At 42.7% G+C, this 16,243-nt stretch overlaps 1 protein-coding gene across 1 annotated transcript in view; it reads left to right on the top strand.

Annotated features, from left to right (window-relative positions):
- MKLN1 (muskelin 1) overlaps positions 1 to 16,243 on the top strand; it is a 106,823-nt gene that overhangs the window by 26,340 nt on the left and 64,240 nt on the right. Inside the window, exons 4-6 of the mRNA XM_063307966.1 lie at positions 6,510 to 6,652; positions 7,287 to 7,375; positions 13,900 to 14,009. Coding sequence (XP_063164036.1) covers positions 6,510 to 6,652; positions 7,287 to 7,375; positions 13,900 to 14,009 — 342 coding nt within the window. The remainder of the gene's footprint in view (positions 1 to 6,509; positions 6,653 to 7,286; positions 7,376 to 13,899; positions 14,010 to 16,243) is intronic.

The raw sequence follows: 16,243 nt of genomic DNA, 5'->3' as shown, positions 1-16,243 counted from the left end.
TTCTTAAATAAATCAGATATTACCAAGCTCCCGCTTGAGAGTCTGTGAGTGTTTGGGATAGGCAACCGTTACATCCAGTCTGTTTTTTTTCTTCTTCTTGAGGCTAAGCATGCCCAACTACTGTAGTCTCTTTTTAGGACTTTACTGTCCTTTCTCCAGTCTTCTGTACTGCCCTTTTCTGAACCTGTTCCATTTTCTCTCAATCTTCTTAAAATCTGGTTCCAAGAACTGGGCCAAGTCCTTCAGCTGGTGACAGACCAAAGCAGAATAAAGTAGAACTGCTACTTCTCATGACGTGGAAACTAAATTTCCACTGCTTCAGACCAAAACTGTATTTTCCCTTTTAGCGGCTCCATGATTTATATTCAGTTTGTTATCAACTACAGTTCCAGTTGTTGTTGTTTTAATGTATAGCATTACCAGTACAGTACTCCATTCTATACCTGTCCATTTGCTTTGTATCTTAAGTGAAGAATTTAAATTTGTGTACATTTAGTTGCTTCTTTCAGCCTTTTTTAAACCCACCAAGATGGTTTTGAATTTTATTTCTGTCTTCTAGAAGGTTAGCTGTTCTGTCCAGTTTTGGGTTCTCTGCGAGATACTCTCTCTGTATTGCTCCCGCTTCCTCAAGATTATTCACGTTATTCAAGAGTACGTTGCCCAGGCCAATTCAGCTCCTCACTAATTTGATGACTATTATTTGAGTATGATTTTGGCACCCTTTAGTTGTCATGCCATCCAGCTTATCTTTAACAGGGCACTTTATCGGGTGCTTTGTTGAAAACAACTTATATTATACATTTAATACATTTAATCTTTAATTTTAATTTAATTATGTCTAAAGCAGTTCCACAATCTAGTAAGGAAATGATGCTGTGAAAAATGACTTAAGATTCAACTGTCAAGTGATGTTCTTGACAAACGTTGATAATTTGCAGTAATTTATCCTTTTCATGGTCTTCACATATTTAACTCTTTATAATCTGTTGTAGAATCTTTCCAGGTATTAATGTCAGGTTGACTGGTCTATAGTTTGCTAGATCAACCTTTTTGAAGACAGGGACATCCATCCTCATCCAGTCGTCCGTTCCCCAGGATTCTGAAAGATGATATCCAAAGGATTGGCCAGGCCATCAGCAAATTTCTTTCCCCAAGATGGAACGTATTTATTAAGTTTATCTGGCTGCCTACTTGCCACGTGATCCCATTCATCTGGCCTTGGGGCTTAGAATTCTTTAAATAGATATTTTCTGACAGTGCTTCTCTCAGTTTGTTCAGTTCTGTGTCTTTATTCTGGTCTTCACAACTGCCTGATGAATATATATCTTTTTCTCTGAGAATGGTGAGCCAAAATAAGAGAAACTCTTCCTTTCATTATCTGTTAGCACGTTGCCATCTTCAAAAGCTCCTTCAAGCTTTTTTTTTTTTTTTGCAGTCCTCTTAGCTTCTTCTCTTACCCTTTTCTTCCTCAGTGAAATTCCCTGCAACTGTGTTTTTAATATTTCGTTTCTTTTGAACTCCCACCCATTTTGAGCTGCTTTTCCCATGGAATTGTGCTTGTTGTTGCTCTGAATTTACTGTAAGTCCAAGGCACATACAACTGTAGTTTAAGGGAATCTAAAACTGGAGTCGGGAACTCCAGCATTCTGCAGTAATTTTCCCCCAATGTTCCTGCTATTTCCATTTCTTTAAATAAGACTTCTCTATTAGTTAGAATCAAATCAAGGAAAGCTAATTCTCTTGTGATTTCCTCTACTCACTGAAGGAGAAAGTTGTCATTTGAGGCAGGCCAGGAATTTCCTGGAAGCTCAGCAAGCTGTTTCTCAGGAGAGATTAGAATCACTGAAGTTCTCTATCTGTGCCACTTCATGCCTCTTTCACATATCTGCAGTTTGCTTTTCACATTCACACCCCCGTTTTCTCTTTGGTTGGGTGGGTAATAGCAAACTCAAAAAACAGTATTGCTTTTAGTTGTTCTTCCACCTATTTAACCTAAATGGTTTCTGCTTTGCTGCCAGATTGAGCCATTTGAACAGGTAGGAATATGTGGAGGTTTCATTCCTTTCTATATTTATTCTCTTTATTATTTAGAAGTAGCCCATTCATGATTTAAAGCAGAGCTGTGGTAAAATTGCCTTTTGAAATAAAGGCTAGCACTCTGACCTGGCGCGGAGACTGATAACAAGAACGAGACTGTGGTCCTTCCTTAGAGTGTGAATGGAATGGTATGAAAGAGGAAGTATGCAGATACAATAATAAATGGTATTGCTTATGCCACATTATGATGGTATCTAGCAGACTATAATCCTTATACTGGCAATCCTCGCTTAACAACCATTCGTTTAGCGATGGTTTGGACTTATGACAGTGCTGAAAAAAACCGACTTATGACCGGTCTTTACACTTAGGACTGTTGCAGCATCCCCACAGTCACGTGATCATGATTTGGGAGCTTGGCAGCTGGTTCGCATTTATGACTGTTGCACATGAGCACCATTTTTGAGCTTCACAGCTGGCTTCTGGCAAGCAAAATCTATGGGGAACTGTGTGATTCGCTTAACAACCACATTGTTCACTTAATGCCTGTGGTGAGTCACTTAATGACTGCTGCAAAAAAGGTCGTAAAATCCAGTCGGATTCACTTAATGACCGCTTTGCTTAGCAACTGAAATTCCAGTCCCAATTGTGGTTGTTAAGCGAGGACTACCTGTAGTGTGAAGGAATGCAGGGGTGCCAGTGTAAGGTCACCACCTCACCCCCCAATCTCTTATCAAAGGCATTCCAGTATAAGGATCATGCTGTGATTTCCAGTATTTTCTTTATCTTTCCTATGTAGTATAACCAACCAAACTTATATACAGGTAGTCCTTGGTTAACAACAGTAATTGGGACCAGAATTTCCACCGCTAAGCGATGCAGGCGTAAAGCGCAATGTCATGTGGCCGCATTGCTTAGCGACGGCAATCTCGGCAGTCCCCGTTGCCATCGTTAGCCAAATCCCACCGGCCATTAGGCGAGGACCTGCCCTGATCCAGACCATTCCCGGCTTGGCCCCTCCCAGCCCCGAGCCTCAGGAAGGTAAGGGACTGCCTCTTCTGCCTCCTCTTGAACTGCCCCCATCTGCCTGTTACCCCTGCTTTGCCCTTTTGGCTGCCTGCCTACTTGCTGCCACCAGCTGCCCCCGCCGCTCAGCCCTGCCCGCCACTGCACCTGCTGCATTGTGCACCGCTACTGTGCCGGCTGGGGCCTTCTCTTGTGCCAGTGCAGCTGGGCCTCCTCTCATGTGCTGGGCTTCTCGTGCAGACGGAGGCCCTGGCTGGCGTGCAAGAGACGCCCCGGCTGCACGGGTGCGAAAGACAGCCCCAGCGGGTACAGTCGTGTATGGTGTGGTGGGGGGCAGCTGGTAGCAGTGGGTAGGTGGGGGGCCAAAGGGCAGTCGTAAATGCAGGTGGGCCCAAGTGGGCCTGCGTTTTATTCATGTGACAGCAAGGGCGCTATAACAGCTGGAACTTCGAGGACCAGTCATAAGTCCCTTTGTTCGGCTCTGTCGTTACTTCGGTTGCTGGACGAAGGGACATTAAGCGAGGACTACCTGTGATCCGTAACCTTCCTTTGTTTGGGTCTCTTCTGCAGTTTCTTGGCAAGGAGCCCAGGGACCACTGTAGTTTGTGCGTGCCAATAAAATGGACCTTGCTGCGTCTGTCTCCAGTCACTTTGGTTCCTAATTTAAGCAGGCAGATTCCCACAACAGCTTGGCGTAGTTGGCAGGATCGGAAGGACGAGAGCAGGGGCAGTTTCCTGTGTCTGGCACGCCCCTGCCATTTTTGCAGGCTTGTGGTCCCTCCCTGGGCCCTTTTCTCTCTCCAATCCAGAACCCGTGAGGGTCATGGGGCCTCGTTAAGTGCTGGGACTCCGCTGTAGCAAGTCCGAGGGCTGCTACTGGGGACTCTGCAGGGAGTCTGGAAACTCTGCAGTGGCAAGTTGTGTCTGCTGTGACTCTGGAAAGCACGTCATTGGGTCCTGCTGCTTTGAACATATCCGTCAATTCCTCTTCTCTTTCTATTGCTTCTGTTCCTTTTCAACAAATTGTGTCCTTTAATAACTATATTCCAATTATGGGAGATCTCCCACCGGGTCTCCCTTATGCCTCCCTTGTGCCTATTAAATTATATTCGTCTTCCTGTACGAAAAGCTCATCTGGTTTATCTCCCATTCTCTGAGCAGTAGTGTATAGACCAGGGTTTCTCAACCTTGGCCGCTTGAAGATGTGTGGACTTCAACTCCCAGAATTCCCAGCCAACCATGCATCTTCAAGCGGCCGAGGTTGAGAAACACTGATATAGACAGTGAAAACACTGAACTTTCCGAGTAATATTCTTCCTCTTTTTTCATTGGGTGATCAAGAGCCCCCACACATCCCCATCCCACAATACCCAGCACTTTCAACACAAATATTTGCCTTTCACTGGTGATGAAAACCCTGAAAAAGCTCTTCATGTCTTGTGGGTGTAGCTCCCCATGATCTAAAAGGAATCTTTGGATTTGGCCATTTCCTACCTGTTTTGTTTTTTTTAATTCTTTCCCCTGCTGTGTATGAACCGACTTCTGCATCCTGGTTATTTGTTTTTTGTGGTAATACCGGAAATAATAATAAGTAAATAATACAGAAAGTAATAAAGTTTTCTTATCTGGATAGCAGCATTAAATTCCTTGGATTCCTTGGAGTGAAATGTCCACTTGCTTACCTCCTCTCTTCTGCCATCTGGAATCCCAGGCTCTAATGCGCAGAACATCTAAGCTGTTGGCAGAGGTCGAGCACTGAGGAAAATGCATCGTCTAACTTTAAATTTCAGCTAAAAATAACTAGCTAAGTAATCATGTTCTGTGCTTCCTCCATGCCTTTACCAGATGGTCTTTAATAGTTCCTCTTGGCAGAAATTGCTCTGTGCAATAGTTAGAAGTGTGATAATGAGATATTGACATTGTCTTGAGAGTATTAAGCCATTTTTTTATTAGCCTACAGCTTGAGAGACATCATGTGGATCTGGAGCTTTGGCATACCAAGTCATTTTCAGATGCGTAGTAACTGGAAATCTGTAGGGCAAGGAATTTCATGTTTTTTGAATGGGAAAGCCAGGGGATAATTGTTGGGCTGCATGTTAATAGGAGCACTGATGGTTGAAGAAAAGGTAGCACATCCATCCCCAAGTAGGAATATTTGTCTGTATTATATTTCTTTCTATTGTGCAATATGGTCCACTGGTTTGTTCATGTAAGAGTTCGCATCTTGCAATTTGAGTCTTCATTGATTTACTGTATTTATTATCATATTTCTGCCCCCATAGTCCTGACAAGCCAACTCACAGTGGTTTACAACCCAGCATTAAACACCTACTTGCTCAGTTAATGAAACATAGCTTCAAACCAGTGCAATAAATAACAATAAAACCACAAAAAATCAGGCACCTCATGATGAGAAGTAAGTTTTGTAGGGAAGCTGAATGTTAAAGTAAGTGGAAGAAAATTTCACCTTACAGATTTTGAATTTGCCATAGGGATGTATTAGGGTTGTATTCAAACATTGGGCCCTGTCACCGTACTTTGGGCTTGGTCATGCATGATTTATTCAATTTTTTTTTTAAATAATGTATATATAATGTGTGTGTTTCTATGTGTGTAGGTGTGTATAATGTAGAGATCAACCTTCATCTGCAATACAGCATGCATAATATTTAAAATATATGCCATAATGTAACAACAACATAGGTAAAGGTAAAGGTTTCCCTCGACGTAAAGTCCAGTCATGTCCGACTCTAGGGGGCGGTGCTCATCTCCGTTTCTAAGCCGAAGAGCCGGCGTTGTCCGTAAGGACCCGTCCGTGGTCATGTGGCCGGCATGACAACACGGAACGCCGTTACCTTCCCGCCGAAGCGGTACCTATTGATCGACTCACACTGGCATGTTTTCGAACTGCTAGGTTGGCAGGAGCTGGGACTAGCCACGGGAGCTCACCCCGTCACGCGGATTCGAACCGCCGACCTTCCAATCGGCAAGCTCAGCAGCGCAGCGGTTTAACCTGCAGCACCACCGCGTCCCTTTTAACAACAACATAAAGGTTGGAAAAAAAGCATAAACAAGCCATCCAACCAGGTGTAAAGAACTGTATATATTAAAAACAAAACTGCACCAGCATGATGACAATTTCCCCTAAAACTACAAAAGGAATCCTTTCATAAAGGTGTATCTAAAAAAGGTGATGTGTGGCATATTTTTGGAACCATGTGCGTGCATTGCTCCTTCATGAGAGGGCAAGAGTTAGCTGATGGCAGCTCCTTGTCTGTCCCCAAGTTGCACAACGTGATACGGAGAATTATGTTGTGCGTTTAAAATAACCTGCGCTTTGCTCACTTCGTCTTAAAGTTCTCTTTACCGCCAGATGTTTTTGCATTGTTATCTGACAAGGGTAAGACAAAGACCCACATGCATCCTTTCTCCTCCCCCCCTTCTAGTACTTGATCTTGAAACTTGAAAGGCCGGCTGTAGTTCAGAGTATCACGTTTGGAAAATACGAGAAGACTCACGTCTGTAATTTAAAAAAATTCAAAGTCTTTGGTGGAATGAATGAAGAAAACATGACTGATCTTTTATCAAGGTAAGATGGATATTTCTATGTCTTTGCTGCCTGTCATAACGAGACTAAGAAAGCTGAAGGTCTGATTTAATGTTTTAGGAAAGAACGTCATCCTTTTGCCCCCTTCTGTGTGGATTATGTTTTCCTTCTTTACATGACGCTGGTGACACTAATGCCAGAATAAATAGCGGGGAATGTAAATCAAGATTTTTGCTGTTTGGCTTTCAGATAATTTGTGGACATCCCAGGATGATGATGGGAGTTCCCATAAGGGAATTGCAAGTTATGCCTTATTTCTGTTTCCTTTGGGTTCTGCTCCACGTATTCCAAGTCCTGTAGTGTTCGAACATATTCTATTGAAAAATGCTTCTAAATTGATTTTTGATTTCTCGATTTTCAAATTAAAATTTAAATTTCCAGATTAATTTTAGATATATCGACCCTTCAAGATGTTCAAACCTGACATTCTAACTTCAGTGTAGGAAATGACGTCCGGAAAAGAAAGTTGCCCTAGTTGGGGATCATTGGTGGTGGCCTTCTGCTTCATAATGGCCTTTTATAGTTGCCTGCTTATCAAATATGAAACTTGTCTACTAATTCACTTCAAATTCTTGGTCACCTTGAATAATCTTTCATGTTTTTTTTCCCTTTGCAGTGGCTTAAAGAATGACTATAACAAAGAAACGTTTACTTTGAAGCATAAAATTGATGAGCAGATGTTCCCGTGTCGATTTATTAAGATAGGTAAATCTATAGTTGTTTTCCTGCCTCTTTCAAGTGCTTCCATCTCTTACTCTTGCTTGTTATGATGTTGCACTTCCTGTAGTGTTTATGGCTCAGTCCCTTTCTGTCTTGGCAAATGGCTCTTGGGCATTGACTGGGAGCATCCTGCTGGCCATTTCGGCGGAGAGATTTCTTTATTATTCTGATTGTCAGTAGGATTTAGTGATACAAAGTAGTGATAGGAGCTCAGCTTGCATTGCCTCACGTCCTTTGAGAAACCAGCACCGTATTGCAACTTTAAGCCTCTGGGACACTTTTTCCCAGTCTTTATCCTCCAGATAGGATATGCTACAATGGCCATGTTGGTAGGGAACAACCCAGGAGAGTCCCTGGTTGCAGAAGGCTGCTTTCACACACAAGGAGAGCTATGCTGCTGCAAAAAAAGATCCACTGGATCCTATCATAGGTGAATGCTATTCTTCCACCCCGGTAAGCCATGAAACATCTGCTTCTCCTAGTTGAGTTCCTCTATCACTACCATGATTTGGGGATAAGTGAGCTTGGCTTTGTGATGTGCATGAAGCAGTTAGAAAATACAAACCACTGTCTAAATAGCCACCGGGAATTGGAAATGGGGGATAAATACTTTAAGTATTTAAGAACCTGCCTGAATGCTTAGATCAGCAGAAACTCAGCTGTCTAATACAGGGAGGAGCCTTGGTGCCTCTGTGGAGCTGTGTTCCCAACCTTTAAAAAATGCTAAAAATGCATCTCTTTCGCCAAGTTTTGAACTGTTAATTGATTTTAATTGTATTGATTTTATTGTCATCATCTGCATTTTGTTTTAGTTGTTGTACGCCACCTTGAATGCATATGTAAGTGGAAAGGAGGCATATGCATTTAATTAAATAGATACGTGACGAACCATTCTCTTCCTTTCCGAATAGCATCCCTAACTTGCGGTAGATGTGCAAGATCTTATTTTAGCTTAAAGTAAGGTGGTAAAGATAAACATCAATAGACCTTTAAGCTCACAACCATCTCAAGGAAGCCACACACATCTGACCCCCTTGAGGTCTTAAAGGGGAAGTTGCATGCAAATGAATATCTCTGTTGGAAGTTTTGTGATGCAAGCTCGGCAGCTGTCTCCGGGGTGAGGGATTTGGATTTGTTTAATAAAACACAGACCTCTGATTTGTTTTGCATCCTGATTGTTGGGTGGTCCTGTCTGTTAAATATGAGCTGGGAAGTTCTCCTCCTCCTGAGCTAATATATCTCAATTGCATCTGTTTTGGGTTAAGACCATTGGCATGACAGGTTTGGACCCCACTAATCATCTTGTGTTATATCATGGCTATTAATTCCTTGGGCTCTTTGCCTGTTGATTCTGTTTTTATTTTTGAAAGTTCATTCCTTCCCCCTTTTGTTTCCTGATTCTTTCTTGGAGAATAGAGTGAAAGGTCCTACTGAGAATTTAATACTACATTCAGCAGAAGCAGTAGCTTATCGAGATAATTGGAGTGTTGAAATTTGGCCTCCAGATGTGAACTTCCCTTCCCTTCCCTCCCCTCCCCTATTTGAAAACAACCAAGAAAAAACTTTTTTTTTTAATCCTTTCCTTTTCTCAGGTAATATAGACCAGCAGACCATGGGTTGGTGGGAGTTGAAATCAAGCTGGAGATTACCAGATTGAGAAAGGCCTGTTGCAATCAAATATGAACTGCTTGAGATGCAGAGTTTCTAAAATTCTGAAGCCATAGAAAAAAATAATTTTTTATCCCTTTTCCCCCAGGGGGGAAAAAACACAAAATTTTGGAAACCTTTTTTACACCACTCTTACTATGATCTAAGTTCATAGTTGTATTTTAAGTTCTCTGTTTAAGAACTTAAAATACAACTTGGTTTACTTAATGTTTACTAACTGAACAATTTAAAATGTTTTTAAATCTTCCTTTTGGCATGCTTTTGGTTTCTTTTAACTCCCCATCAAGAGCAGATAGTCTGGCTTCTTGATAAAAAGTAAGCAATGGGCAAGTCGATGAGGCAGAAATGCTTCTTGCCCATGCATTGGAGAACTGCATTTGACTGCTTGTCCCCGGTGTATCGGGATTCCGGTGCTCAGATACGCAGAATGAAGATGATTTATGAGACTTTATGCCACCTCAGTCACGGCTGATTCTGAGCAGTTAACAGTTTAACAATATACAAAATAAAAATCAACTTTTTTTTTCTACAGACAGATAAAAGTCTTCCTATTACAAGTCAGTAGAAGACATTTGGGAGCGAGAAAGTATAGCAACATAGGGCTGTCTTCTTTTATTGCGTTTGTCATATTTCATTGTTGTTTTTCTACACCGTTGTTGTTCTTTCCAAGACTGTTCATTGCAGTTTTTCAGAGAAGGTTCTGAGGGCCCCTTTTATTTTATTTGTTTATTTGTTTATTTTTGCCACCACCCATCTCCCCCCCAAAGGAGAGACTCTGGGCGGTTTACAAAAACAATAAAAGCATTAAATATTATAAACATAAATAAATATCAAATACAATATAACAATATAATATGAGACATAAATGTAGTATAAAATCCAGATCATGATAATAGGTATAAAACCGCTCATGTATACCTAGAGGGCCATTTTAGGGCACCAGCCATCTCCAGGAGTGATTACTCCCCTCCCTGCCCCAGGCAAGGTGGCAGAACCAGGTCTTTAGTAGTTTTTGAAAGGCCACAGAAGTAACAATCAGATAATGTTTTCCTTTAATTTTTCTGTTTTTTCTTTTTCCCTTTCCATCCATTGTTCACCTTTTTTTTTTAATCCGTTTGATTGTGTCCAATTCTCGGAGACTCCCCGCAGTTTTCTTGGCAGGGTTTTTGGAAGTGGTTTGCCATTGCCGCCGCCTTCTTCTTCCCAGGGCTGAGAGAGAGGGACTGGCCCAAGGCCACCCAGCTGGCTTTGTGCCCAAGGCAGGGCTAGAACTCAGGGTCTCCCGGTTTCTAGCCCGGCGCCTTAACCACTACAGCAGACTGGCTCTGTTGTTCACTAGGATGGCTCTCATGTCCAGAATATACAACCTCGTGCACGGTGGCCCACTACTGCTCTCCTATAGAGTCCTAGCCTTCTTAATTGCTAGCCATCCTGTTGGACATAAGTCTTCATAGGTTCAGAAGCAGTATACCTCTAAGGCTGAGGGAAGCTGGACAGAGCTGACATCTTCACGCCTTGTTTGTGAGCTTCCCAAGCTTGTTCTGCTCTCTGCTCCAGGAGGATCATTGTTGGGTTAAAGGATTTACAATACAAAGCTTACATGGGGAGTAGCCTGTTTCCAGGCAGATATGAGAAGGGTTCCAGATGTTCAGGGGAAGAATCAATCCTCTGACAGAGCATCCTGCAACAGAGCTCAGCAGATTGAAGACAAGAGGCTCCCTTGAAGTAAGGGGACAGAATCACTGCCCATTAAATTTGTCAGTCTGTTGTCTTCTGATCCCACATCCTTGCATCTAAAATATTGATGTGAGGGCGTAGTCCTCTTTTGCTAGCTGTTTCCCATGGGCTGATTCCCCTTTGAGCGGTCAGAGGAGCTGTTCTTCATCACCAAGCTTGAAGAAATTGTCACAGTTCAGAAGCTTGTTTTGAATTTCAAACCTGGTTGGTCTTGCGGGAGGCGTTTTTCATCCGCTTTCTGTTTCTTGCTCGGCGAAATCGATGGGGCTGCAAAAGGTTACTCTTGCCTGTTGATAGATTTTTAGCTATAGGCCAGGCTGATAATATAAGCTGAGATTTTTGACTTTTTGCCGTCCTGTGGCAATAATTTAACCGTTGGCTAGAATGCTTAGGTGGCTAGATTTATACTATCACTACGTTTAAGCTTTCTTTTTTGCTTTTTAGCCAAGGGTTTCCAGATGATTGCATGGCTGCCTCAGGTGGTGGTTTTGTTCGCTGTTCTTGCGCACTTTTGGAGATCAGGCTGAAGCACTGCTTAGCCCTACTCGCTGACTTGCCATATTAAGGGAGCCCTTGCCACTTGTTTCTTACCAGCTGCAGATACTGCAGTGGCACCCTGTGCATTTTAGAAGATACAGGAGCTGCCCTAAAGATCAATACAACATCTATGTTGTGCTGGCATCTGTCCTCATAGGTGCTTCATAACCTCAGCAGCTTTAAGACGTGTGGACTTCAACTCCCAGAATTCCCCAGCCAGCATGTTGAAGCCCACACGTCTTAAAGTTGCTGAGGTTGAGAGACGCTGCTCAAGAACATTTGAACATTTCGGAAAGAAAACTGTAATGGTATGCAGTTCTTTTTTCTTTTTCTTTTTAAGAAAAGCTGATCTGCCTTGACTTCTCTTCATATCAAGTATCCCTTAATAAGCTTTGGAAGAAACCCAAAGTTTGCCCAGAATGTGAAAGGTACTGCTGAAACAAGGGTGAAAACTTCAGGGGTTGCCTGCAGCCTTTAGAACGGTGTTTCTCAACCTCAGCAACTTTAAGACATGTGGACTTCTTCCACACGTCTGAAAGTTGCCGAGGTTGAGAAGCACTGCTTTAGAAGCTGCTTCAACAGTCTGATGTGTCTCCTGCATTATCCCCTCTGAATGGTTCCAGGCGATCTGTTGAAGAACCCTTTACCAGAGGATTCCACCACCAGCCAAGCTCAGAATGCACCAGGGACTCCACAGTTCAGCCCTGAGCTACAGATACTCTCTTCTGTTGAGTGCACCCTTATTGGAAAGAAATGGGAAGCCTTGTGTATGCTAGCAGGTCCATACTAAAGGCCTAACCTGGAGCATGACGAGACCCTGTCCTCAAAGATAAATTTCCCTAACATGGAAGTATTTTAACTCCACTATTTATTGCTAACCTCTAGACATATCTTCAAGCAGACACATAAATATATCGTAAGCTTCAATTTTCTGGTGGTTAACCCTATCCAGTTCCAAACTGGGAACTTGGCCAATGTAAGGGGTGCCAGTGGCCCTTTCCTTTAATGCAAACGCAGTGCCTTATTCACAGCGATCAGTGGGAGGTGTCAAGAACATACAGTGATGGCTTCTCTATAAAATGGTCGTCTGTTGCATTCACACCAATTTGTCTAACAAATGGCATTGGAACTTTCCACATGTTATGACTCCATTATTTCAGATTTATACTGCCTGAGTAGCACAGCTGTATAAGTTAGTGCATTATTTGAAATGCTATTGGCATTCATTAGATTTCATTTCTATTTCAAGTGCTCACGCATCTGCTGTGAGGTACTTTGTGTTTTGTTGCTGAAGGGCAAGGAATATCAGATGCTTTTGAAATACAAGCTTCACTCTAATGGAAGGCATCTTAATTTTCTGGCAGAGCTGGCTTTTCTTATTAGAAAGTGCTCAATTTTAATTTACTCCGTTCTAGGAGGTTAGCGTGTTGCAGATTGCTACCCTCATTCTTGAGCTCACAATACCTGTGGAAGGGAGATTAAGTGGGAGACGGTTAAGGATCTAAGTTTGTTTTCCAGGATTGGGTTCACAAATTTCCATGTTCTGGACGGCGGAATGGTGTTTATTGAATATAAACTTCTAATGTGGAGTGATGTTGATTGGTGAACTTTATCATACTTCAAGAACGTGATTATAGTGAATTCTCCATAGCTATTTTCCAGGCTGATTCTAGAATTTACTGTTTCAGCATGCCCATTCTTGGGCTGAAACATGCAAGTGGATGTGTTCAGAGGCAACCCAAGCCTTCAGACTCCATCCATGGACTTCCATTGCATGACTCTCATGGTTGTTGACTAGCCAGCCTTTTGTTACTTGCTTCCATTGGAATATAGTACGGTGGACTATCTTTGGTCTTCCAACAGAGTATGGAAGTATAGAAGATAGGAGTTGGAAGGGATGGTTCACGTCAGCTAGTCCAACTGTTTGCTCGTTGTAGAAATCCACTGAACCCTCCTGGACATGAGACCATCCAGGCCCCATTTGAAAACCCCCACCAGTGGGAAATCTACCACTGATCTAGGCTGTTGAGGGACATGTTGATTCAGGGTAATCTATTGAGGGCCAAATCATGGGTGAGATTAAAGTAAATAATGGGTTGGAGCAGAGCCAAATGTCAGTAGAGACACTTACTTGTTCTTTGCCTTCTTTTTTCCTTCTGACATACTTTTCTCTTTCTCCCAGTCTTCAGGGAAGGACCAATAGCTCTAGGTTGGAATGATTTCTTGCATAAAAGTTTTGAAAGTAAGCTGCCCCCTGTTGGCACAGGTGGACCATGAGCAAAATTTGGCTACAAGCCTTTGAGATTCTCTTGTGTGAATGGCCTACTGGATTTGAAAGCTTATTCCCAGAATGAGAAAGTGCAATAGAAAAGGATAGAAAGACAATAAATCTTATTCTGGTAGTTACGTACACAAACAGCTGCTGCTTTGTCCTGTGTTCTTGAACAGGCTGGAGCTGTTAAGTTGCCTAGGAGGAATCATGACCGAAAACACCAAGGCAAGACAGGTCATCTGTGGTCAGCAGGGATCCCTATTTTAGGATAACTTCTTTGTCCTTCTTTCTTCAGTTCCACTCCTGTCCTGGGGTCCCAGCTTCAATTTTAGCATCTGGTATGTTGAACTCAACGGCATTGATGATCCAGATGTGGTTCAGCCCTGTCTCAATTGGTATAGCAAGGTAGGCCTGTGCATGAAATGGCTCCAGATATGTGGATGTTGGGTATGAGAGCGAGAGAGAGAGCTTTTGATTGTTGGGTGAGTTACAAAACTGAGTTCAAACCCCCACCTGAATCCGAATATATTAAGTGAGTCCCCAACGTGGAGTCCATTGGCCACAGCATGTCTACTGACTCTGGACAGTGCCAAGCTGCCTTCTCTATCTAGATTTTTTTTCTTGTTAGTTTTTTAAAATTTTAAATATTGAGAAACTAGCATGCTGCAAGGCAGTGTGGGTTCGCAGGTAACCCCAGAGGCCTTCCTAGAAAATCACATGGTCAATGGCTGCAGCCCAGCACTTTTTTTTTTTTTTTTTGGCCTTCTGGCATATGGGTGTTTTGTCATTGGCCATACCCACCATGGCAAGCAATTTATGAAAACACTGCTAACATGTTCTCAACATTCTCTGTATGACCACTGGCTGAAAGAGGCTGAACGCTGCCATACTTACCAAAGAATAAGAAGCCACTATTACTAGCAAATGCTGAGTAATAGATTTTTCCTGACTGGTGATTTTGAAACCATGATTTCAGCTGATTTGATTTAAGTTCAGTCCGTGCTGGAAAGAAGAGCATGCTGGTTGGATTTGATTGGGAATGAAAGAACTCTGAATTTGGGAGGGGGGAGTATGAATTTGTTTTGAAAAACACACTGCTGTTTATTGGTATAGGTTTTCACAGCCAGTATCTGTTGGACAGTGTTGAGCATCAGGGTTTAGTGACTGTGGTCTAGACAACAGATTTCCTGACGTTTCACTGGCAATCTTCAGAGGCAAGGTGGTCTGCTACACACTATGAACCAACGCCACCAAAATGACCAATCAGGATTGGGCAGAAGCAAAGAACCAATCAGAGACCAGCCCTCATCCAGCTGTACCAATCGGAAACCAGCTCAGCTAAAGACCAATCAGAAATTAGGTCACCTAGCTATAAAGACAGGAGCCCAGTCCGCCCCTGCTCAGTTGCCTGTGGTTTGCCTAGCAGACCACCCTTCCTCTGAAGATGCCAAGCACAGTTGCCAGCGAAATGTAAGGAAATCTGTTGTCTAGACCATGGTCACTAAACTCTGAAACTGAAGTGTGCATATTTCAGAATGGAAGTACATATATCTTTATAAGTTAAAAAAGCGGAAGTTGCCTTGTAGTACCTTTTCCAGCTAACAGATTTTATTCAAAGGCATAAGCTTTTGTGAGCTGCAGCAAAAGCTTATACCTTTGAATAAAATTTGTTGGTGGGAAGAGATGCCACACACTCCTGTTTTTTTGCCACCATAGAGTTACACGGCTCTCCTCCTACAAAGTTCGTAGGATAATCACCTTCTTTGATGTTATAAGCTTGTTGACTAAGTGTTTACTTTTTGAATAAAAAGAAAAATGGAGTGTATGATACTGTAGAAAAACCTCTCCCTACAGGCTTGGAAAGCTATTGCCAGTCTAACTAGCTGAATATATCCATAGTCTTAATCTGATGTAAGACAGCTTTGAAATATTTCTGTAGATCAGGGTTTCTCAACCAGGGTTCTGTGGCACCCTCGGGTTCTGTGAGAGGTCACTAGGGGTTCCCTGGGAGAGCATGATTTATTTAAAAAAATATTTCAAATTTGGGCAACTTCACATTAAAAAAGTGAGTTTGATTCTTTGTTTTTAGTTTAAGAACTCTGTTAATGCATATATACAGGCCTACCCATGAAACAGATAAAATAATTCTAACTTCTGGCCTCTATTTGAGCCTGAATGTGCAGGGGTTCCTCCAGTCAAAAGTTTGAGAAAGGCTGCACTAATCTAATGAAATAGGGTCTGTGGCATTGCTATGGTATGGTCTGGGGGGCTAAAAAGGGGACATGAGTGTCAAGGATGCTGGGAAGACCGGAGGCCACCCCAACCGCTTCTTCTGGATCCACCCTTCATCCTCGGCCCACACAAGGGCTGCCTTTTACGGCCATCCCTTCCCTTCTCCATCCCCTTGCTCCCCTTGCCCGGTTCCTTGCTTGGAGGATACCCTCAGGTTCATGGTGGTCCCTCCGAGCCTAAATGCACCAGCACCTTCTGCTTTTCTTGCTCCCCCCTCTTCCATAAGACCTCCTCGCTTTACGTCCTGCACAGAGAGAAAGGAAGGTGACGGGGTTTCCATCTCTCTCCAATTCTGGTGTCTGGAATCACCAGAATATTCTTTTCCTGGGGGCAGGGTTCAAGAGAAT

Source organism: Candoia aspera, chromosome 7 (assembly GCF_035149785.1).
Source record: "Candoia aspera isolate rCanAsp1 chromosome 7, rCanAsp1.hap2, whole genome shotgun sequence".
Classification (NCBI taxonomy): Eukaryota; Metazoa; Chordata; class Lepidosauria; order Squamata; family Boidae; genus Candoia; species Candoia aspera.
The sequence above is the reverse complement of the archived record's forward strand: the minus strand, read 5'-3'. Positions and strand labels throughout refer to the sequence as shown.